General features: G+C 47.8%; 2 protein-coding genes across 6 annotated transcripts in view; one reads left to right on the top strand and one right to left on the bottom strand.

Moving 5' to 3' along the window:
- Positions 1-11080: 11080 nt before the first annotated feature.
- On the bottom strand, positions 11081-16557 carry MED8 (mediator complex subunit 8). The gene is made up of 7 exons (XM_038558374.1): positions 16499-16557; positions 14867-14985; positions 13799-13943; positions 13136-13276; positions 12858-12939; positions 12247-12495; positions 11081-11410 (listed from the first exon to the last, which is right to left on the bottom strand). The coding sequence occupies exons 1-7, from the start codon at positions 16502-16504 to the stop codon at positions 11346-11348; spliced, it is 807 nt and encodes a 268-aa protein (XP_038414302.1). The 5' UTR covers positions 16505-16557; the 3' UTR covers positions 11081-11345.
- A 136-nt stretch (positions 16558-16693) lies between these two features.
- The window catches only part of SZT2 (SZT2 subunit of KICSTOR complex), a 51359-nt gene continuing 44077 nt past the window's right edge, over positions 16694-23975 (top strand). For all 5 annotated transcript variants that reach the window (XR_005370317.1, XR_005370318.1, XM_038558367.1 and 2 more), the window contains exon 1: positions 16694-16794. Coding sequence is in view for 3 of the 5 variants with exons in the window: in XM_038558367.1 (XP_038414295.1) it covers positions 16768-16794 (27 nt within the window). In the remaining 2 variants the exon portion in view is untranslated. The remainder of the gene's footprint in view (positions 16795-23975) is intronic.

Below are 23975 nucleotides of genomic sequence, written 5' to 3'. Positions count from 1 at the left end.
GCTATGATCCAGCCCATCAGTAGCTACCCTTGAAAGGAAAGGGCGGAAGAATTCAAAGGCTCAAATTTCATGGCGTTTTATAACACTAACCCTTCCCTGATCTCGCCTTGAGCCTGCGTTATTCTCCTGGGCCACATCCTGTTGCCCAAGGATGTCTGCATCTTTCACACACCTCCACCCCTCTAAGCCTTGTCCCCTGGCTCAATACAAGGTACAGCTCTCCCAGGTAGTAAATCACCTCCCTCCGCTCCCGCAATCCTACAGCAAAGCAATAATCTGCAACCTCCTCCACTAAGTTCCACTCAGTCCTGTGTTAGTGGTCTCCATATCTCTTGCACCGGGCCCACTGTCTGGTTCATTTGATCCTTCGTAATATTTGTGGAGTGAATATTAGAATAAGTGAGACTGTGAGAAAGCCAAGAGAGGTCGTGGGACCCAGAGTCAGGTGGGGAGGACAGTGAGAATTCAGAAGGCTTTTTACTCCCCCTGGGAGTGGCAGTCTCCCTTGAGTCAATAAATATTTGTTGAAAGCCTAATGTGGTCCAAGTATACTTTGGTGGCTTTGGGGTCACCCCTGCCTCCAGAGGCCTGAGTTTTAAGTCTTCTACTGAGGACCTGCATGACCTTCTGCAAGTCGCTGAATCTCTATAAAACAGGAACTGTGCCTCCCTCATCGTCAAGAGTGGAGGAGCTAGCCCCCACACAGTGCTTAGCACTGCTTCTGTGCTCGACACTTCACAGACACGGTGGGAAGCAGCCCGTACACCACTCGTGATAACCAATGTACCAGTCTTGTGTGTGGATTCATGAACATCGGTTTAACAAATATTTCCTAAGTGCTTACTGTGTACGCACAGTGCCCCGAGAGTACTGCCAAGAGGTTCTGGATTCAGCATCCATCTAGAGACAAGTCAGACACGAACGAAGCAGACTACTGGAGATGATGTGTGTGCAGTCCCACGGGTCAAGTACAGTAGAGGCAGACTTCAACTACCCATTTATTCACTTGGGCCATGGTGGTCAATGTTGACTACATGAATGAACAGGCGCCAAGACTCCCTTCGCTCAGTTCCCAGGAGACACCGTCTTCCAACATCTGATAGATGTCACGTGGCCCCAAGTCCTACAAATGGCATCTCCAGGGCCCTCAGTTTCCTGCAAAACACTTGCAGTCTAGAGGAGAAGACAGACGTCTAGATGACCAATCATAGTAGCAGGTGGCGAGTGTTCCCACAGAGATAAACAGAGGGTTATGAAAGCGCTGAGGAGGAGCACCTTACCCCAGGGTGGGGGTGGGTTCTTGACGGCTTTGTAGAAAGGACACCTAAGGTGAACATTGAAGGGCACTTTCTAGAAAGCAGGGAAACACAGGGGCAGAGGCAGGCACATGTGTGAAGGCACAGAAGCAAGAGATGTGGTGGGTTTGGGGAGCTCTAGGTAGTTCAGTGCAGCTCCAGCTCAGAGGGCAGAGAGGTCAGGGCAGGAGACACAGGCAGGAATCAGTTTATACAGAGCCTTACATGCCACGGTAAAAAGTTTGGATTTTGTTCTGTTTATGTTTTTCAGCCATGGCTGCATGCAATCACCTGGGGAGCTTTTAAAATATCGATGTCTGGCTCTCACCTTCAGATGGACTCTAATGGCTGTTTTTAACGGGAAGAGGCTTGAACATGTTTACGGGCTGTGCGGAAGGAGACAATGGGATCCAGCATACAGAGGGAGGGATTGGCTTCTGACTAAGGAGACCTCTCAGACTGACTTGTATGGGAAAGGGTAAATCTGTCAGGTGACTGGGAGAGGAGGTCATTTGGGGCCTGCAGAGAAGCTGGGTGGAAGGGACAGGTTGATCAACTAGAGAGACTGAAGGGGTCCAGGAACTCAGTCCTGATAAGCTGGAGAGTGGGGGTTAAGGGAAGAATGCCCAGTCCAACAGCTAAAATTCCCCCTCCTTCATGGAACCTTCCTGACCAGCTGAAAGGGAGGTGACTCTCCCCTAGGGTCCCACCCTGTCTGACGCCCAACTTGTTCACTACTCTCTCAGGGGCCCTGCTCTATCCTCATTCCCCGGAAGATAAATCACTGATGTACTTTCTGCAAGGGTTTGGTCTGAAAACCACCATCCATGTGAAGGCCAACAACTCCATTCCCATAATGATCGGAGGCTTGACATGTTTCAGCAGAAACATTTAAAGGAAATGGGATCAAAGAAGCAGGCATAGCAATGAGGAACAAGTGGGAAAAGGCAGGCCTGCATGAGCAGGTGGGCAAATGGGGAGCAGTGGAGGGGCTGCGGCATGGGAGACGCGGGGAGTTGGCTACAAATGACAGGAACTGAGGGTCTAGGCTAGCGGACACCAGAGTGGCAGGTAGAGATGGAAGCAGTCTCCAGGGGCTGTGTCAGGCTTCTCCCTTCCCCATCCTGTAAAGGACTAAGGGCACTTTCTACCCAGTCATCACACAGGAGTTGGGGGGAGGGCTGAGTCTGTGAGGACAGGGGAGTGAAGAGAGGATGAAGGGTCTGTCAGTTAATCACTCTGCATATCCCTGGGCCTTTGCCAGCTAGAGGGTGTCCTCCGCCTGAAGCTGAGACCTTTGCTGAAGGAACCCGAGCTGGAAAGATATCCAGAGGGCAGGAGGGAGAGACTGTGTGCAAACACCCATCATGTTTGTCCGTGGGCAGCCAATGCCTACATGCTGTGGGCAGCAGTCAGTGTTCACTGAACAGAACGAAAGAAACTCCGGTATGGGGAGAGGGCTCTGAGAGGCCCTGCAGAAAAAGCTGTGGAGAGAGAAAAGGGAAGATTTTGGGTTCGGGACAAACCAGGGGAGGTCAAGATGAGGGAAAGAGAGCCAGATCCAGAGGGTGTGTTGAGAAGGGCCAAAAGGGGAAAAAGAGAAAGCGTAGCTTATTGTTCAATACTTTCTCTGGCAAGAAAGGGGCCAGCTGCTTTCCACACACTCCTCAGGTTCGGTTCTGTACGGTTAACTACTATTAGCACTGCTTCGTGGACGTAAAGAGTGGAATCAGAAACGGTGATGGAGGGACGCCTGGGTGGCTCAGTGGTTGAGTGTCTGCCTTCAGCTCAGGTTGTGATCCTGGGGTCCTGGGATTGAATTCTACATCGGGCTGCCAGCAGGGAGCCTGCTTCTCCCTCTGCCTGTGTCTCTGTCTCTGTCATGAATAAATAAAGTCTTTTTTTAAAAAAAAAGGTGATGAATTCTCTCAAGGTCACGTGGCAAGTAAGGCAGCAGGAACACAGGTGTTCCAGGCTGAGGAAAAAGTGTGGACAAAGGGATGGAAGGAGACCAGCACAGCACAGGTGTAGGGAACTGGTACATCTGATTCTGCTTGGCCAAAGGGTACGCGGAATAAGGGGCCTTCATGTGCAAGAAGGTGAAAACATAGGCTGGCCCCAAATCCTGAAGTAGTCTGAATGAAAGAATGAGGAGTTTTGTTTGTATTGGGGGTGTCCCTAAGAATTTTTAAGAAAGATGTTGGTATGACCCCCATTATCTGTTACAAAGACAAACCTGGGGACAGTATGATGTATAACCAGCAGGAAAGGAGAGGAAGGGGATCCAGCTGGGAGGTGTGACCCACGGAAGGCCTGCCTTAGAGCAATGGGAGTAAGCAGGAAGGCAGGACAGAGCAGAGAGGACACAGGATTGACAGGAAGGTGGTCATGCTGGATAACTCAGGTGGGAGCGGAGTGGAGGAAACTAATGCCTTCGGGGACATCTGGAGTTTGAAGTAAGATGGCACATTCCACAGGCAATCTTAAACACGGTTCTGTAGGCTTAAAGAATGGACTTGAGGAAAAAAAGGACTTGAGGGCTTGAGGAAAAAAAAAAAAAAGTCCGAGGATTCCCTGAAATCCCACAAAGTGGGCTGTGGGGGCTCAGACACTTTCCCACCCCTTGCTTTCATTTCCTTTAGGAACTCCTGCCCCCACCCCGCTAGCCTGATAACCACGGTGGTCTCCCCATTTCCCTCAGTCCAGGCTCCTAGTGACACAGAATCCAAGCAAGAACAATAGGAGTTCGTATACGAGACGAGCCCTGCTGCCGCAGAGTGGAGAAATACAGAGTCGGGGGCCTTGGCCATTGGAGCCCTGGAGCCCACCTGCAGCCAGTTACCCTTCAACCCCCCATCCCCATAACCCAAACACACCGGGGTCCCCCTTTCTTTGTGTTTGGCTAGGGCTAGTTTAACTGTACTGTGTTGTAACCAAAGCAGTCCAACACACCATGATGCAATAACGATGAAATTGCTCAGGAGAGAGTAAGGGAAGAGAACAGTAGTTAGTATTTGAGGGCTGACTCTTGACCTCAAGGACCTTTCATGCCGTTCCAAGAAGCTTGGACTTTACCCTGTAGAAAATTATGAGCCACTTAAAGGTTTAGCTTTCATTTTAAGTATGTTCAGTGGAGGACTGAACATGTTCAGTTGAGGACTGGGCTATCACCCCATTTCACAGAGGTGGAAACTGAGGTTCTTGGAAGTGAGACAACTCTTCTAAGGTCACACAATGAATGTGTCCAGATCAGATATAATTTAAGAATGGTGGAACGTACAGGGAAGGAGATGGCAAAGGCAGGTAACCCTGGAAGGATGAGTTATTCACTAGATCAACGAGGCGGGGGGCTCGGAGCAGGATAAAGAGGGCAGAGCCTGTGCAAGCAGTGGAGGTGTGAGACGGCACCAGACTCCCAGGTCCTGGCTCCAGGTGAGAGGGCTCACAGCTTAAGGGCAAGAATAGGGGAGCTGCCATGATACAACGAGGCCTACGGGGCAGGTGGGGAATGTGAAGAGGCAAGCACGAGCTCTGGTCTGCCACACCTGGGGAATTACAACAGCAGCCCACGGACACATGAGCGCAGGCCTAATAAGCGTGGACAAATGAGAAGGGAACTCATCACAAGTACACACAGAAAGAGACTTCTGCATGGTGTAGGGCCCCCTTTAGGGACAAGATGGAGGCCGACTATGGAACTGAGTCTTTACCTGGTTGGGATAGGAGATACGGTTTAGGAGGGAGGATAAAGAACATTTTGGGTGAGGGAGCCTGTCGTTTGGTCTCAAAGCAAAATGACACAATTGAAGAGACCAAACTGGGCTTTATTGGAAGAGGGTGGGTGTCAACTAAATGGGAGAAAGAAAATGTACAAAACTAGATGCAAAAATGACTTCTCACGCCAGATAAATCAGTGTAAAAATGCTCTGCACTCGGTGCTGAGGTGATACCATGGGGGCTGAGATGCACGCAAAGGATCTCTCAAGAGGCTGCTGAGCATGACATCCCCATAGACGAGGTGCAGAGGGAGGAAGAAGTTCTGTCCTCATAAAGGGACTGATCGATCGTTGGTTTAAGCAACAATTGCTGACGGCAGTTCTAGACACTACCTGAGGACAGCGAACGTTTATTGAACATCTATCGTTAAGCACTATTCTGAGCACTTCCTATGTATTAACCTAGTTAAACATCACAGCAATCCTACAATACAGCCACTAATACCATCATCCGCAGGTATAAGGAAACTGAGGAACAGAGGTAAACTAATTAGCCCAAGCCACACAGCTAGTAAGTGGCGCAGCTAGGATTTGAACCTAGGCAGTCTGAACCTGCTCTTTTAACCTAAACGCTACACGGTACTCTCTCTCCAACATCAACTAAATCACACCACTACTGGTAATAGCAGCAGCTAGCACTTCAGAGTGTTTATGCCCCGCTGAGTGCTATACAGTGTGCCAGACACACACATTTCATGCCAAAGATCACACTGCTCTCATGTAGATGGACTGCGATTCAAGCCCTGACAGCTCAGAGTGCTTGAACTTGGAGAACAATAAAGAGCATAAAAGAGGAAGTAAGTGACCTTATTTTGAGTGGCACCAAGTTGTGCCCACACTGGGGTGTCAGCGAGCTTCACAGAGTTCATGGCTCAACTTTTAAAGATGACTGGGTATCTGCAGACAGAACGATGGGGCGAAATGTTCCTTGCAGAGGGAACCATGGGACTAAAGGAATGGAGACCAGAAACAGTTTGTGACTTTCAGGAAACTTTAAGCAGCTTCTCTGGCTTGGGAATAAAGTGGGTGGCAGGACAACAGAGAAACTAAGTCAGGAGAAGTCAGGGGGCCAGATCACACAGAATCTTTTACTTGCCTTCCCAGGAAATTTGAGCTGTTTTTCACTTTTTCAATAAAGTACATGTAATGGCAAAAAAGACAGAAAGAAGTATTCCCCAGGGAATCTGGTGGCTTACTCTGAACCCCTTTGGACTAGTAGGAATTCCTTGAACTCTATTTTCTCTTAAGAATGCATATGTGATCATTTTTCGTTCTCTAAATTACCCTCAAGAAAATGAGTGTTCTAGGGTGATTTGATCCTAGGACTTTTAGTATGTGTGGCACACTGCCCCACCACCCTGCCAGGTACTTGGACTCCCATTTGAGAAACATGGGGAGGGAACTAACTACCAGAGGATTTTAATCAAGGGAGCAATGTGATCCGATCAGTTTAGAAAGACCTGGCAGCCATATCAAAGATGCGTTGGAGTGGGAGAGGGAGTCTGAACACCACTCTTAGGGAAAGAGGCCTAGGGCTTAAACTGCAGGGCAGGATGGAGAGATATTAGAAAGTCACAGAGACAAGATTTGGTACCTGCCTCGGTAACAGGGGCTGGGACCCAGAGAGGGAAGGATTTAGGGTGGCTTCCATAGACCTAGCTCAGGGCACACCCAAGAAACTGGAAAAAAAAAAAAAAAAAAAAAAAGACAGGCTTAGAGGGAAGGATGATTGGACTTGAACGTTCAGAATCTGAGGTACCTATGGATCCTAGGGGCAGAGAGCTCTGAGCTGAAAATAAAAGTGGTGGTCACAGAGACAGCAGGCAGAGAGAGAGGCCAAGAGCTACAGAACAGGAACGGTCAGAGATGTAGAGGCCAAGTGGGGAGAAAGAGATGAGAAGGAAGCGGTGAGCACTATCAAATGCCATGGAGATCAAGTCAGATGAGCACTAAAAAAATCCTGGATTTAGCCAGTAGGTCAACAGTGATGTTTGAGGGGTGCCTGGGTAGTGCAGTAAGTTAAACGTCTGCCTTCGGCTCAGGTCATAACGCTGGGGTCCTGGGCTCCCTGCCCGGCGGGAGTCTGCTTCTCCCTCCCCTCTGCCCCTCCCCACTCCCCCTGCTTGTGCTATCTCCAATAAATACAAAAATTCTTAAACAAACTAGTGATGTTTGACAGAGTAGTTCCAGAAGAATGGTAAAAGGAATGGCAGGTGTGAAAGAAGAGGTAATGTTGTGTGGTCCCTGTATTTCACGAGTGTGGCTGTGAGTCAGTGAGCAGGGATGTGGGGTCAAGGAGTACCATGGAAGAGACACTAAAAGGACACTTCCATGAAAATGGAAGCAGCCCAGAGAAAGTAGTAGAAAGAACAGAGGTGGTATACAAGCAGGGGTGTGGGCAAGAGAAGACCACAGATGGGAAATATGGGTGAGAACCAGAGAAGGCAGTGGAGTGGCAGAGGGCAAGCAGGGAGCGGAGCAGCCCAGGCCTCTGATCGTTCAGTAGGACAGGTTATCATCCCATGGAAAATGTCATTTACTGCTTTCATTGCAAGTCTCTCTGGTCACAGATCTTGCCCACGGGATAGAGGGATGCCAGAGAGGTGGAAGGTAACTTCTGACATACATACTACATGCATCTCTGGGGTAACTTACCACGTCTTTGATGAGTTTTCACTACAGAACTAGTGCAAGCTAGAAAACAATCATAGGGAAGTACTCTGGCAGGATATGGGTATGATAACTTGCAGGTGACAGAGAGGGAACTTCAGTAATAGTTTGTACAGGTTTGAGGGCTGATCTAGGAAAATTCTGGCCTATTTTATATAACATAGTCACGCAATGAGGGAAACAAGCAAAATGCATGGGAATAAATAGGCTTGTGAATCACTGCCAGAGACTTTAAAGCTAGGAAGGATCCCTGGGATCAGCCAGTTGACAAGACGGAGACCCAGGGAAGTCAGGTGCCTTGTCCACAAAGCACGTGGGGAAGCGGCCATGTAAACTCATCCAGAGACCATAACAGAGATCCAGATCTGCCTGTGACCCTAAGAGGCACAAGAACAAGGGAGAAGTTAAAGGGAAGAAGAGAAGAAAAGAGGGAGATTGTTCTGTGGGACACACACGTTGAAGTGATGGGGTGCCACGGCCTTGTCAGATGGGCTGGAGAGTTTGCCTTCTGCTTCAACTAGAAAGCCCCGTCCGCAGAGCAGCAAATGCTTTCCAAGTGTTACTCCTGTGTGTTTGAGGCCATCAGGCCAGAGCCACATCAGAGCCTCCACAGGTTGGCATGAATAACTCTCAGGACTAAACCAAAAACAGACCACAGCCCCTGGCCCTATTCCTGGCCCACCACTAAACTTCAATAAGCGATCCCCCCACATCTGGAAGATGGAAGAAAACGTACAGCTCTTAGTAATTTCTCTGGACAGTAATCAGGCGTTGACCCAGGGTGGGCGTTTGGAAGGATTCAGCCTCCGTCCCGCCTGGTGCTGGGATCAGCTCACACGGCTCCTGTGTCCACGGGGCACAGAGAATACATTGTCCGTAAGGAGGATTATTCTGTACAAGAAGCTCAGACAAAGGGAGAGGTTGTTCCCAGCTGCCTGGGGGAGGTGAGCATGGGGTGGGAAGTGGGACCAGCCTTGCACTAGGGCATTCCTGCAGAGTGCAGCTTCCTCCCTGACAGCAGGACAGGACGTGGGCAATCCACCCCTCCAGCTCAGTCCTCAGGCCAGAGCCCATCGTGGAGCTGGAAGGAGCACTCAGCTACAGCCCATCTATTTTGGCCATTTCACAAAAGTACAAGGTTATGTAAGGCTAGCTAGGTAGGTGGGGCAGCAGACGACCTCAGAAGGGGTAGAGAACGGGGTGACTGGGGCAGTGAGTAAAAGGGAGCTTCAATGACGGAATTCCAGCCACAGGCCAGAGCCGGAGATGCTGTCCTAGGCAATGGCTGTCATGCTGATACGGATTAAGTAAGCCTCTGCCATCAGCGGGATGAAGGCCACACTAAGTAAGAGCTCATGGTTTCGCAGCGCTTCTTTCTCCACCCTGGACATAATCCCAGGAGACAATGGCCTCATCTCATTCTCCAGGGGCCCTGAGAGTAGGAGAAAGCACAGTCCCCAAGCAAAACAGGGGAGTCGGAAACAGAGGAATACCATCAAAGGGAAGCGACACTGTTTACAAATTTTAAATCTGAACAAGTAAGCCCACCATGTCCTCTTCTTCAAAGGAAGCTCCATATATACTCGCTCCCGCGGAAATGGGGGGAATGAGTGTGTGAGGGAAGGGAGATGCTTTCCGTTGAGGCATTTACTGGGTTGTCTGAGTCCCAAAACTGGCAATGCTACATAGGTGTATGCACTCCAGAGGGGGTGGGGGTGTGGGTGGGGGGTTGGAAATGAGAACATGTGTTTCCAGAGTAAAGAATATAGATGTGAGCGCCTCCAGAGTAAAGAATGGGGCCCAAGAGGTGGGTGAGGTCCTGCACATGCTCCTGTTGGGGCAGGACGGCATTTCCACTCTGGAAGGACAAGGAACCCGTTTCAAATATTATGGTGGCAATGAAGGTGGTATGAGCCTGGGACAACAAAGAAACTTGGGGTTGGTGCCTCGCAAGAGGAGAGAATCTTCTGAGGGAATTAAGGACCTAGCACAAAGCTGCTTCAGGGGTTTTAGAGCAGCACAGCTTGAACCCTACCCAGTATGACGTTTAGCTCTGACACTTCCAGCAGAGACGGAAAAGATAAGAACAGAAGGAACACCTGAGTGGGCTGACAGAGCAATAGAGCAGTACTGCTGACATGGAGGAAAGGTCTGGCATGGCCTCAGAGCTGATAACAGGACTCCTCGTGTGGCGGTGTGCTAGGACCAGTAAACTCTACGGATACCGTTTCTTGTCTTGATGGAGCAGGAGTGGATCTGACACATCGCGGACCACTTTTCCAGTCCTTTGCTGCCACAGCCTGGCACAATTCTGACCGGCACCAAACAAAAGCCAAAGGACTGGTGTGTGACAGAAGAGAACAGAAAAAGGCAGCTGGAAGGTATGGGCAGGCTCTCTGCATACCTCTTGGGATTTTTAGATCAAAGCTAATCAAAGCTAAGAAGACATTTTATGGGGAACAAATTGGAACCACCTTGCAGCAACTCTGAAAGTTCTGACACAGGGCCTCTGACCCCTAGAGAGCTCCCTCGTAAATCACTGTCGGCTAACATGGACCCCGTGGCCATCAATTTAAAGGACTTCAGAGAAACCCTTTGGTCTTCTCCGGACTCAAACCCTGCCCCTGCCTGCAAAGGAGCACCAAGAAAGGGGGATTAGGTTGCAGACCCAACTCACTCTGCTCTTCAGCTTTATGTAAAGCATGCAGAGGTCCTGAGGGCTGTCCCCACCCACCAGCAATCTGGCTCTCTCATTTGAGCCACAGTTTTAGTGGACTGGAGGAAAGCCATCCTGGCCCGAGTCCAGGAACCAGGAGCTATTATGAGAGCAATGAAACCCAGAAGAAAGACGGTGTGAAGCGTGATTCCCCTCTCCCTCTAAAATAAGAAAAATGAGTCCAGGGAGAAGGGGCTTCATGTGCTAACAAAGCCCCTTTCTCACACAGTCCTACCTGGTAGAGCCACTTCCTGGGAACCCCACACCTACTAGACCTTCAGCATCTTCTTGGATGTGTATAAGATAGGGTGAAGGAGAGGGGAGGGCAGGCCCACGCTTCACCAGAGCTGTGGGTGGACCCTCTGACCCAGCCCAGAAGCCCCGTTGCCGGCAGCCTGGAGAGATGGCCCTGATGGAACCTGGGCAGGGGGGGCCTGTGGAGCCGACATGCCTCTAAAGACATACACAGGCTGTGACAGTTTCCGGCACCATAAAATATGGACAGGCTTCCAAACAGAACAGAGTGGTCCATGATCTTGTGTCCGTCAGCTCACCGCTGACACGAAGGAGTATCAGATCCCGCTGGGTTCTGGATCCAGGACTGAGGAGGGCAGTGGGAGAAGTGGCTGTAGAAACTATCATTTATTGAATGCTCATTATTTCATAGGCTGTACTGTTTTACATTCATTTTCTCATTTCAGTCCTCACAACAACCCTATGAGGTAGGTATCACCATTTACAAAGAAAACAGGCTCGGAAAAATCAGGTCACTTGCCCAAGGTCACTCAGCTCGTCTGTGGTGCAGCTGGAACCTGTCTGGCGCTGAAAGCCCATGTTCTCTTTATTGTACCCATCTAGTCCAGCTTTGGGAAAAGTTGCCGGCCACACTCACCGCTGGTAGGGATGCATTGAAGCAGACTTGATGTTGGTTTTTATTCCACTTGGCATTTTCCCTAAAAGGAATATGAAGAAAGACACCTGAAGCACCTTAAGACTTTCATGATAAATCAGAGAGGTGGTCTCCCAGGCTCCCTTCTGCCACCCTTTCGCTCTTTCAGCTCAGAACCTCTGTGGCCTCTGACCCCGGGTAGCAAAGATTAGAGGTGTGGGTCCTGACCAGCCCTCTCCCGGAAGGTATCTGGAAAAAAAGGACTGATAGTAGGAGGGGTCAGAACACACCCCAGCAAGTCTCGTGCTCAGCTACTTCCGGAAAAGACAGCTAGACCCCATTTACTGTCACAGGCGAAAGACTGTTCTCTCTTACTGTAACTGCTCCATTTCCTGGAGGGCTTTGGATAAAAACAAAAAAACCAAAACAAAACACAAAACACCTCTTCTAGCTACGCACATCTGAACTCCTCCAGACTGTTCTCATAACTATTAACAGTAGATCAGAGAGATTGAATACAAAGAAAAGAGTACACATAACTTGCTTGTCTTTCAATCCCAGCATCCCTACTGAGTGGTCTTAACTGAGGCCCACCCACTGGTCTAAGACCCCAACAGCACACTCAGTGTCCAGAGTAAATGGGACAAGAAGGTAGTTGACACAGAGCTCTAAGATGGGGCTGGGAGGTGCAGTTCCTGCTGCTCGAAGTTCTTCCTTTCGCTGGTACCTGCTACAGAGTCTCAAAAGAGTTTTTTTACTCTTAAAAATTGATTTCTGGGTCACAGTCCAAGGAGGATAGGAGAAAATCTCCAACTCTGGGATACTGGGGGCCCAGACAATCCAGCTTATCCCTATTTCCTTGCTTTGAGTCTGCTACCATGTCATCCTCCGCCACCTTACCTGTTTGACCTGCCTGGGCCATCTGCACCCCACTGAGCAGTGGTTGCTGTTGGCTCGGAGCTCCTGCCATCTGTACTTGCTGTAATCCTGAGGCTCCAGCAAGGATCGGCCCAGCTCCTGGCTGGCCGGGCTGGCCAGGACCACTACTACCGGAAGGCCTCCAATTAGACAGCCCCTTCCCAAAGGCCACAGCTGCTACTAAGGCATTGGTGTCTGCGGGGTTAAAGGTCTGCTTGTTTGGCCGGAGACCTGAAGAAAAAGGGGAAGTGAGGAGCTTGCGATGCGCCTCTGACCCTGGACTAAACCTGGCAGCAGGAAGACCAGCCCCAGGAGCCTCAGGGCTTCAGCAGCATCCACACTCACCAGCAGCCCAGAGAAAGAGACCCCAAGAGACCCCCACAACTATCTCAGAATTATCCCTTCTCATTTTGCCCCTTTCCTCTGCCTGCTCCAGGGCTGGCCTTCAGTATAAACGGCAAACAGAATGGACACATCCCTCTCCTAAGCAGTTGTCTTCTATCCTCACTTCACCACCACCCAAACCACCAGTCTTAGTCCAGTCATCTTCTCCTCCTTTCCCTCTTCCATTTTTGCCACCAATCCTTCCATACCTCCACTCTCAGATTCCCGTTCCTCTTTGCTGATTTTCTCCAGAAGGTTTGAGCACATTTTATTCAAGCTCTGGATCTGCTTCTGTAACACACATACATTTGTGCAGAGATCAGAGCAGACAGGAAATACTTGTGATGAGGGCTGTTCCTTGTGCTCTTCCAGGGGCAACTTTTATATAATCAACTGCGCACCCCTACCAGACACCAACAGTACTGCCCAGCTTCTCATGAAGGGCCCCAGGGGAGGGGGGAGCAGCAGGGCAGTGACTTGGTCCAACCTGAGCTGCGTCGGCACCGATGCGAGCAGCATCTGTTGTGAGCTGCTTCTCTTGCTCTTCGACCTCAGGGTCAGGCTTGGTTCTCAGGTGGTCAGGGACCACCTCGTGGCTGAAAACAGGCACTCGTCCTTCAGTCTGCCGCTGTAACACACAGATGTTACTGATCCTCCCATGCAATCCAAGACAATTCAATCTGGCTTGCTACACAGCTCCTTCCACTGGCAAATGGTACATTTTTGGGGAAAACACAGCCTGACACTTACAGTATCTGGCTTCCTAGAACACTGTTGCTCTTACTCCCTGCTTCATTTCTATCTGCTCACACCTCTATTTCTACCAGACCTAGAGGCAAGTTTCTCTTTGCTACATTTTAATAAAATACCAAAACAGACAAAAATCACAAAAGAACACACTTTTTCCTCAAGATAGATATTGGAGGAGAAAGGTCTTTGCCTTGGGCACAGAGGCCTCAGGTTTATTTGGCACTACTTGGAAGTAGCTCCCCAATTCCAGAAGGAAAAAAAGGCCTCAATAAAGCAGCCCTTGCTTTCTATTACCACACACTACACATTCAGAACTTCTAAAATTACCAAGCAACAATTGTGCCCTAAGCCCTCATCTAAGAATTTAATTTCCCATGTTATGCCCTTCTTCTCTTCTTACCATGAGATCTTCATCACGGTCTGGAGACAGCACCAGGGGGATGATGACCTGGTTGCGGAACAGCGGTGTCTTTTCATGCTTCAAGACCTTGTTCAAAGTGTTCAACTGTCCAGAGAGCAAGGCGAAGCTGTCCAGGACAGACGGCCTGGTAGTGGTAAGAAGGTGTCACAATGTTCTCAGTAAAGTAGCCTCGAAGGGGTCTTTCAGACTAGGAATACCCAGGCTCACTCGAAAAAGACTCAGAGCACTACAGCTGGACTGGGCAGGAACCAGACTGGATCCCAGGGATTGTGGGGTTATGAAAACGGGACACGCTTTTAGTTTCTAACATGGATGGAGAAATAAGGCAGCTCATTATTTGAATGGGGTAAAAGACCAGTGGCAAAGTAAGAACCATGGCTATGCTTATCATTAAAAATTTATAAACTGAGCAAAAAGAGATCTTTCAGGCCTGAAAACAGGATCCACACTTCCAGAGTAGGTTGGACCTAAAAGACTCAGCAATATCTATCGTAAGAGACCCGAGATGAACGCTGTACTCTTACTATAGTGGGAGGACCCACTGACGGAGTACCTCCTCCCAAAGAAGTCAAGGGTGACAATCAAAAGCTAGAAAAAACTTGGGTTGGAAAACTGGGCATTTCTCTATTTCCGTGCCACAGTGGCCCTAAGACAAACTTCACTTGTTAAATGTTGGGAAACATAGATCTTTTCAAATTAAAAGATGTTTGCAGGACAGCACGGGTAGCTCGGTGGTTTAGCACCGCCTTCAGCCCAGGGCGTAATCCTGGAGACCCGAGATCGAGTTCCACGTCGGGCTCCCTGCAGGGAGCCTGCTTCTGCCTCTGCCTGTGTCTCTGCCTCTCTCTCATTCTGTGTCTCTCATGAATAAATAAATGAAATCTAAAAACAAAAAACAAAAAAACAAACTTGGAAATTTAAAAGAAAAAAAAATGTTTGCAAAGTGATAAATTGTGACATCCCTGGAGATGTCCTATCAATCAGGAGGCCTGCCCCCTCAACCCCCACCCCATGGAGCCCTCCTCAGCTTGCCCTGGCAACCCTTACCAGGTCAGCCGGTCATACTCGTTCTCCAACTTGTATATGAAACTCCCCAGTGAGTTCTTCAGATCAGCCACTTGACTCAGCAGTGCATCTAATGATGCCTCCAGCTGCTTCTCCTCCCTCTGCACCAATAGGAACAGGTTGGTTACCCAGATAGGTGTGGCTATGTCGTATACAGGGAAGGCTGAAAAGCCGGGATGACAGTATGCAAAACTAGTCAAGTAACCCAGGATCTCACTGGTGCAGGAAAGCCAGGCTGTTCTCTATCTTTGGTATTTGGGTTACAGACAGCATCAATTCTTAGACCTTTCAATCCATTTGCCTGACCTCAATTCCTCCTTTCCCTCATTGTCTGCTAATTCATGTCTGGCTTTCCTCTGTATTAGACACTCTCTCAGGGAAGCCCGCGTGGCTCAGCGGTTTAGTGCTGCCTTTGGCCCAGGGGCCGTGATCCTGGGGCCTCAGGATTGAGTCCCATGTCGGGCTCCCTGCATGGAGCCTGCTTCTCCCTCTGCCTGTGTCTCTCCCTCTCTGTGTCTGTCATGAATAAATAAATAAAATTAAAAAAAAAATAGAAACACTCTCACTGAGGCATTTTTTTCAGACATAATCCCTGGGCTTTATTAACTTTTGTGTGCCTCTGCAGTATTTTGTCTTTCTCTTGTCCTAGAACTTGCCTTGTGAGCCTGGAAGTTCTTGCCAGTCACATAATCTCCGGAAAACATACTCATGCTTGTGGAAACGAAGGAAACTAAGGTTTCCCTGAAACTTGTACCCCACGGCCCCTCCCCCACTCCTCATCTGCGTCAGCATTTGAAGTTTTCAAGCTTCTTCTTGCTGGATTAGTCGGCATTCGCTTTATCTCTGTGCCCTTCGCTTTATCTCTGTGCCCGTATTCCTGCGTCCCTTCCACAAGCTCACTCAGCCTGAAGACATTTACTGACAGCCAACCAGGTGCAAGAAAGTAAGTGGCAAGTGAAAAACAAAGACAAAACGCACATGCTCCTAGGCGCCAGAGACACAATTTTAAAATGCTGGGGTGTCTGCAGTTTCCTCCCGTCTGTGGTCTCCAGTTTTACTCCATTTCTTCATCCTCAACAACTAACAGGCTCAGGCTGGGAGAAATGATGCAGAGCTGTCTTGCAAACTCACCAAGGGGCATGAGGAGGGCCTGGATCCGGGGCTCCACTCACAGAGCCTCAGATTTTAAGTAGCTCGGCTCTGGGCCTCCCTCCCCTTCCCCCAATCCCTCGGGCTCCTCTGCAATTCCATCCAGATCCCTCACGTCTACATCCAACAGCTTGGGCAGGGGCCGGAGCCAACTTGCATTTTCTTGAGCTGCCTTCCTTGCATTGCATATCAACCGTCCCAGTTACCGTAGCCTGATCCCTCCGTGCACGCCAGCTAGTCCACGCAGCCTCCTTCCCCACGACAAGGCCCCAACCTCCCATCTCTTGCCAGGTGGGCCCCACCCCCACCGCTCCAGTCGTCCGCGCCCCCGCGGGCCCTTACCCGTCAGCTACGCGCTCTGCCCCTCCAGTCGGCCCCGACTCCTCACTCTCTCCTCGGCCAGCCCATTCTCAGTCCTGTCACCTGAAGCTAGCTAGCGGTTAACAGCCCCAAGCCCGCTCTCACCTGCATGGCGATGGCGGCGATGGCGGCTATAGCGGCGGCGGCGATGGCGAAGGCGGCGATGGCGGCGGCGGCGGCGGCGGCGGCGGCGGCTTCCGCTTCCGGTTTCCTAGTCGGCGATCCACTCTAGAGGCCTCGTCCCCCAATCAGAAAACTCAGGGAGAGCGCGGCCCGCCCACTCACTTCCGGTTCCGGCGGGTCTCCGGGAGCCGGGTCAAGGGTCAAGAGTGGAGCATCTTCTCTGGCCCGGGCCGGCGCGGGAGGGCTGTGTGATGGCCTCGGAGCGCCCGGAGCCGGAGGTGAGGGGCGGGCGGGCGCAACGCAGGGCGCTGGACCCCGGGCCCCGAGGAGGAGGCCTCCTCCCGGTTTGGGGGCGGCCGGGCCGCGTAGCCTGCGCAGGGACCGGCCCGGCCCCAAAGGCCCGACCACTGACTGAGCCTCCTCCCCGCGGCCCGCAGTGTCGTCGTGGGGGCGGCTAGAGCAGAAACCCGTCGCTTTGTTTTGTTTATTGAAATTTCAGACACGTCCCCGGCTCCAGGGCTCTCGGATTCTTCGGTCTTTAATATCGATGTTAACAAAACCTGAGGTTTGATTTTTCTACCGCAGTTTCCGTGGGCAACATGGCACTAGTACGTTGATGGTTTTTGCATTTCTGCAGGCATTGGAATGCCGTGAACAGCGTGAGTTAACTTAGTTGTAGCGCTTATGCACTTAGGGAGCAGCTTTGGTTTCGTGGGAAAAAAAAGAAAAGAAAAAACATTTGGCTCAGAGTGAAGTTTCGTCCCAGTATTGGTGTCGCCATTTAGCTGTCTGTGCAACTTTGGGCAAGTCTTGACTATCCCGATCCTGTTTCCTTCTTCATTAAGATACCTGCCTTACGGTGTGTTGTGAGGACCTTCTGCATTAAACCAGAAAATGCATATGAGCACCCATTAGGTGCTAATGAAAGGAACTTGTACGTACATGATGTTACTCAAACTTGTGCCAGGGAGGTGGCAATATCCATTTCTCATTTGCAGATAAGGAAACCCAAAAGTGAAGGTTAAGTACCTTACCCAAGTGCTGCTGAGCTGGGGAGTAGCAGAGTTTTGAAATTAGAAGATCTGAGCATAAAATCAGATTTGGAAAGAACATCACTAAAGGAAGTGCCCAGTATTCTAAGAGAATATATGAGTAGGTGGGAAGGGTGAAGGATGTGTATAGTGACATAAATAGTAGTTATTACTTAGTGAATGCTTACTGCATGCCAGGCACCATTCTCGACACTGCAAATATCAGTTAGTGCTCTCATCCCTAGATGCTTTTTATCATCTCCATCTTTCATTTGGGGGAAATTGAGGCACAGAGCTCACCAAGCAACATAGTAACACAGCTAGTAAGTAGTAGAGCTAGGAATCCCAAACAGGGGGCCTGGCTCCAGGTCTTATGTTCTTAAACTTCGTGATTATAGTATAACAACATAACCACAGGATGGTAAATCTCCAGTTTGTGGGGATTTGGTGTGATGAGACCCGAGATTAAGAAATGTTGCCCTATTTTAAAGAATCAGATAGGGAAACCTGGTGGCTCAGTCAATTGAGCTCTTGGTTTCAGCTTAGGTCATGATCTCCCGGTGGAGAGACCCGAGTCCCATGTTGGGCTCTGGGCTCAATGGGGAAATCTGCTTGAGAGTCTCCTTCTTCCCCTTCCTCCCTCAAATAAAAAAATAAATCTTTAGAAAAAAACAAAAGAATCAGACATATTCAGGGATAGCGGAATAGCCTATGCATCGTAAATATCAATATTGAGAAAGCCTGAAAGAATTTGGAATACATCTCTTTAAGGATTAAGATGAGAGGAATTGGGGGGATGTTCTGGGACAATACAGTATACCTTTTAGGCAGGTAGTCTAAAACAGCACTGTCGTTCCCCCCCCCCCCATTCTTGCTCCCCCACCTCAAATAAATAAATAAATAAATAAAACAGCACTGTCCAGTAGAAATCTAATGCAAATCACATACGTAAATTTTCTAGTAACCCCATTTAAAATGGTAAAAAGAAACAAATGAAACCAGTTTTAGTAGTGTATTTTATTTAACTCTACATTTACAAAATATTACCGTTTCAACATGCGATATTTAAAATTATGAGATATTTATCATTCTTTTTTGTACTAGATTTTAAAAATCCAGCATGTATTTTATACTTAATAGCACTTCTCATTTTGGACTATTGAACTAGCAACATTCCAGGTTCTCAGTAGCCCCGTTTGGTAATAGCTTCCATATTGATCGGTGCAGATCTGTAGTAACTTGGAGTCAAGACAAAGTTGGAGTCTCATTCAGCCAAAAGCTAAGCATGTGTCAAGTTCTTGATCTGAATTTCTGAAAATTTTAACTCAGAAGGTAAGGGGAGTGAAGAGTTCTGCCCCTGGTCAGAAAAGTGACTGACTTTTAGAGGTTGTTAAAATCCCAAGAGAAAAAAAATTGGGCATAGTCAGAAATCATTCATTCATCAAATACCTAAAATATTTTATGAGTGCTACTATGGACTCAGAATCATGCTAAGTATCAGGGTGGATGTGGAGCAGTGTAAGACAGACATGTCCCCTATTTTAATGGAGTAAACAAACACTGAATTATAATGAGGGCTGCAAAGGAAAACTACAGACTGAATTAATGTTTGAAAGGGATTCTTAACTGACTCTGTTAGGAAGTGTGAGAAGGGAGGGCTGGGTTGAGAATGCCTTCTCAGAGAAATGACATTTCAGCCTGAAAACTGAGTAGAGGTTGGCCATGAGCAGAGGCAGAGGCGATTGTGAAAATCCTGAGAGAGAAGGAGCTTAGAGCCTTCAGAGGACAGAGGAAGCAGTGGCCAGTGTGGCAGTGGGAATAGCTAACACTTCTGGAGTGTTTATCGAGTATTGCCTAATCCTTGTAAAACCTCCATGAAATAGGCACTGTTATTTTCCCAATGTCACAGATGAGGAAACAAAGGCACAGAGAGTTTAAGTAACTTCAGCAAGGCCTTGTACTAGCAAGTGGCAACAGAACCAGTGTTTAAAAGATCCCAGGTGTGTTGATGCAGTGGGAGATTGGGGAGAGATGAGCAGATTCAGGTTGAGCCCACGCTAGAGGTTCAGGACTTTGGCATAAGCACAGTAGTAAGGAGTCTTCAGACAATTCAAGGGGGAAAATTGTCTAAATTGTTTCATGGGATTCTATGAACAGAAAACAGCATGAGGGTTAGAAAAGGTTTCAAAGATGATACTTTAACCGCAAAGGGACAGGTGCAAAGAGCAAACAAAACCCAATAAATTGAGAAGGGCGATGTTTTCTTCATGCTGATATACATGGTATGCAGCACAGTGCCTAATTATTATTCATCTTGTTATACATACATGGTATGTAGGTCTCAATAAATGTTCCAAAGAATGATAGGCTGCTTCTACCATTATTCAGATTCTTATTGAATTGCAACAACATCTTTATGAAGTAGATATTCTTACCTACATGTTATCAATGAAGAAACTGAGGCCTAGAAAAATTAAGTAACTTGTCCGAGCTCACACAGATAGTAGTAGAACCAGATTTGAATTGAAATCTCTGACTCCAGAACCACGCTTTCTCTGCCAGACTACTCCAAGAGGAATGCGCTTCGGACTCGGGTATTAAATATCAGGGAATCAAAGCTCCATGGGAGTCTGGATGCAGGGAGAACACAGCTAATTCAGGGATTGTCAGATGTTAAAGTAGAGGAATCCCCCTGTTAAATTTCTGTTCTGGAGTCCTATCAATTCAAATTCAGTTGGTTTGGGTGGTGCCCAGGAATCTGCATTTTAATAAGCACCTGAGGCCATTCTGATGCACCTGGTCCTTGGGTCACACCTCAAAAAACTACTCTTCTATCTGCTTAAATTAATTATTAAGTTTTCTGGATCTGATCAATTACATCTTGCATCTTCGAGATGGTGATTTGAACACCTAGCTGTTGACTTTGAAGAGGTCATGGATGAGGCAGAATGTTGCAAGAAAGCTCAAATTGAGGAGATGTCCCTGGTTTTAAGAGGATGGATTCTGTAAGAACTGGTTGATGAACTAGGTGGGTTTCAGCTTGGCCTTGGACAGTCATTCCATCATTCAAAACAACTTTCAAGACAAGGTGGAGAAATGGAAGAGTACTGTAGTGGAAATAGGCGGCCTAATAACCACTAATCTAAATGTTGTCTAATAGCACAGCACCCATCTGTGTCCCACCTGGTTTGTCCCCCCTTTCCCTCCTTACCTAGCAAACCCTGCTCAACCTTCAGGGCCACTTTCTCCCGAGACCCTAGTCTAGGTTAGGTTACTTTATTATATGCTGCCACAGAACTGCATTCTCCTTTGGTGCACTTACTCAGTTTGTAATAATATAGTAATTAGAGAAATTATTTGATTAAATTTTTTCTCCATTATGGGGTAAATTTTTTGAGAGCAGAGAATGCCAGTTTTTGCTTTCCAAGGTATCCTTAGGATCCAGCCCAGTGCTATCATGTAGCTGGCTCTCCATAAATTTGTCGACCAATGAATGAGTACATACTCTCCTTGTCTCTGTCCTCTTTGGACTGCGATGAGGAATTGATGGCATCCTGATCGAATTAGCAGGGAAATTAAGCTGGAAAGAGATTTGCTAGAAGGCAAAACAGCACTCCGAGCTTCACAATAGAAAAACAGACTGAATTTATCCAATGTAACAAGACTAATTGAATAATTGTATGTGTCCCAAAAAGCCAGCTGCATGAGGACAGAATGGAGGATGTGTCTTAACAGCAACATAAGTGAAAAAGTCATGAAGTTTCCCTGCACCAACAGTACAGTCAATCTTCCAAATAGAACTTAGGAGACTGAATCTGTGACTGCACCTGGATATTGTATTCCATTCTGGCCCCCACATTTTAAGTTGAAAAAGAGACCAACCAAAGCTCATAGGCATATGATCTAAGATATAAAATAATGAGGAAACTAAAAACCATGCCATTTGAGATATACCTAAAGAATTTGGGATTGGACGCCTGGGTGGCTCAGCTGTTGAGCGCCTGCCTTTGGCCCAGGATATAATCCTGGAGTCCCAAGATCAAGTCCCACATCGGGCTCCCTGCATGGAGCCTGCTTCTTCCTCTGCCTGTGTCTCTGCCTCTCTCTCTGTCTCATGAATAAATAAATAAGATATTTTTTTTAAAAAAAATTTTTTTTTAATTTTTAAAAAAAAGCTCCCAACAGCTTGGGAGATGTTTACAATGGAGAAGTAGACTCCAGACTCCCCTCAGATGTTTGCTAGATTCTCCTTTGGCAGAGGGTCAGGCTTTCCCTGTGGGGCCTGAGGAAGTAAAACCAAAAGTGGGTTAGATGTTTTCAAGAGAACAGATCTCAAGGTTGGGTGAAGATTATATCAAGAACATATTTTGGCGCAGATAACTGGGGAAGAGCAAAACTGGTGAATGGCTGTCCGGACTCCTTCCAGACTTAAAGGAGAACCTGATGGTTGAAGTACTTGTTATTACTTGTTACACTAATATGCTGTTGGAGAAGGTGATTATATTTATAGAGGAGGAAACTAAAGCTCAAGCCCAGCGGCTCCACTATAGAAACACACTGTCTTTCAAAACAAATCTGTTGAACCCACACCAGCATTCCCTCCCCAGATTCCAAGAATAGTAGAAAAAGAATATTAGAAAAGCACATATTAGTGAAAATCTGGTAAAAACTTATACGGAAGCAAAGGAAAAATCCACACAATAAAATAGGCTAGTTTTTTCTGTAAAGTACATGAGGAAGGAACACTTGAATAACAAAGAGCAGATGTTGACAAAAATGAAAAATTTGGAATCACTGGTAAGAAATTCAGAACAGAGCTTGAAACAGAGAAGAGAATAAATTAAGCTTATGAGAGCAATTTCCCTTATTTATACATTTCATTCAACAAATATTTGAATACCTAGTGTGTCTTGGCACTGTGCTAGTTGCCAAGGATACAGCAAAGAACAATATATAGACACAGCTTCTACCTCCCTGGAGCTTCTAGACTTGTAGGTGAAACAAACATTACGAAATACAGAAATTCTTCATTATAAACTGTAGTAGGGGCTATGAAGAAGAATTGTAGATTGTTTTATGAATGCTTGACATGAGGTACCTGATTTAGTTTAGGGGATCATAGAAAGATTCATTCATTAAACCCAGAATTGCCAAGATTTTAGTCCTAGAAGATGGAGTGACCCAAGTGTTCCCAGTTGTTCCCACGGTGCTGATTTAACCTGGCTCAGTTTGGGCCCAAACTCCCTTTGTTGTTTCCTTGCATAGCTGAAACAGGCTGGCATTTGGAAAACAAAGTCTTTACTAAGTACCAAAGAGGAAAATAGTAACCGAGATTAGTGTTAAGATGATCTCACCTGGGATCCCTGGGTGGCGCAGCGGTTTGGCGCCTGCCTTTGGCCCAGGGCACGATCCTGGAGACCCGGGTTTGAATCCCACGTTGGGCTCCCAGTGCATGGAGCCTCCTTCTCCCTCTGCCTATGTCTCTGCCTCTCTCTCTCTCTGTGACTATCATTAAAAAAAAAAAAAAAAAAAAAAAGATTACCTCACCTTGAGAAGAGTTGTACTGATTATTAGTTTTAATTTTTTTTTTAAGTAGGCTCCACGCCCAGTGTGGAGCCCAGTGTGGGACTAGAACTCATGACCCTGAGATCAAGACCTGAGTTGAGATCAACCCGGTTGGATGCTTAACCAACTGGGCCACCCAGGCATCCCCTGATTATTAGTTTTAAACATCACTTTGCTTTGCTTAGAACAATATGGTGAATTCACTTATTCAGCAAAATCATATAGAGCATCTGATGTCCTGGGTACTGCTTAGGCTCAAAGAATAGAATGATGAACAGGATGCTGAATTCAAGTATCCTTCTTATTCTCATAATATTCCAAGCCCCATTCCCGGTGCATGGAGCCTGCTTCTCCCTCTGCCTATGTCTCTGCCTCTCTCTCTCTCTCTCTCTCTGTGTGTGACTATCATAAAAAAAAAAAAAAAGAAACAAAGAAAAAAAAATATTCCAAGCCCCAGGGGTGCTTGAGTGGCCCAGACCATTAAATGTCTGCCTTCAGGTCATGATCCCAGGGTCCTAGCCCCGTGTCTGGCTCCCTGCTCAGTGGGAAGGCTGCTTCTCCTCCCTTTGCTCCTCCCTCCTCTTTCTCTCTCTCTCTCTCTCTCTCTCTCTCTCTCTCTCTCATAAATAAATTCTCAAACAAACAAACAAATAAAAAACCTTGGCAGGGGCCCAGCATCAGCAATTAGATAAGAGTGGGCACCCATCTTACACCCACACCACTTGTCCTGAGGGAGAACTTGACTGGCTCATGAGAGCATCCCACCCTGAGACCAAGGGCCAGGAAGAGGGCAAGTAACTGCTGCAGTTTCCTTCTTTGCAAAGTAGATCCCTGTTCTGTTTTTAGCATCTTGGCGATAAGGA

The sequence above is a fragment of the Canis lupus genome, chromosome 15 (assembly GCF_011100685.1).
Source record: "Canis lupus familiaris isolate Mischka breed German Shepherd chromosome 15, alternate assembly UU_Cfam_GSD_1.0, whole genome shotgun sequence".
NCBI lineage: Eukaryota > Metazoa > Chordata > Mammalia > Carnivora > Canidae > Canis > Canis lupus.
The sequence above is the reverse complement of the archived record's forward strand: the minus strand, read 5'-3'. Positions and strand labels throughout refer to the sequence as shown.

Excerpts from the sequence above, each read along its gene's own strand:
- MED8 (XM_038558374.1), bottom strand. Across the intron at positions 13,944-14,866 it reads GAGTATGACCGGCTGACCTG|GCCGTCTGTCCTGGACAGCT; the intron begins GTAAGGGTTGCC and ends TACCACTACCAG. Across the intron at positions 12,940-13,135 it reads TCGGTGCCGACGCAGCTCAG|AAGCAGATCCAGAGCTTGAA; the intron begins GTTGGACCAAGT and ends TGTGTGTTACAG.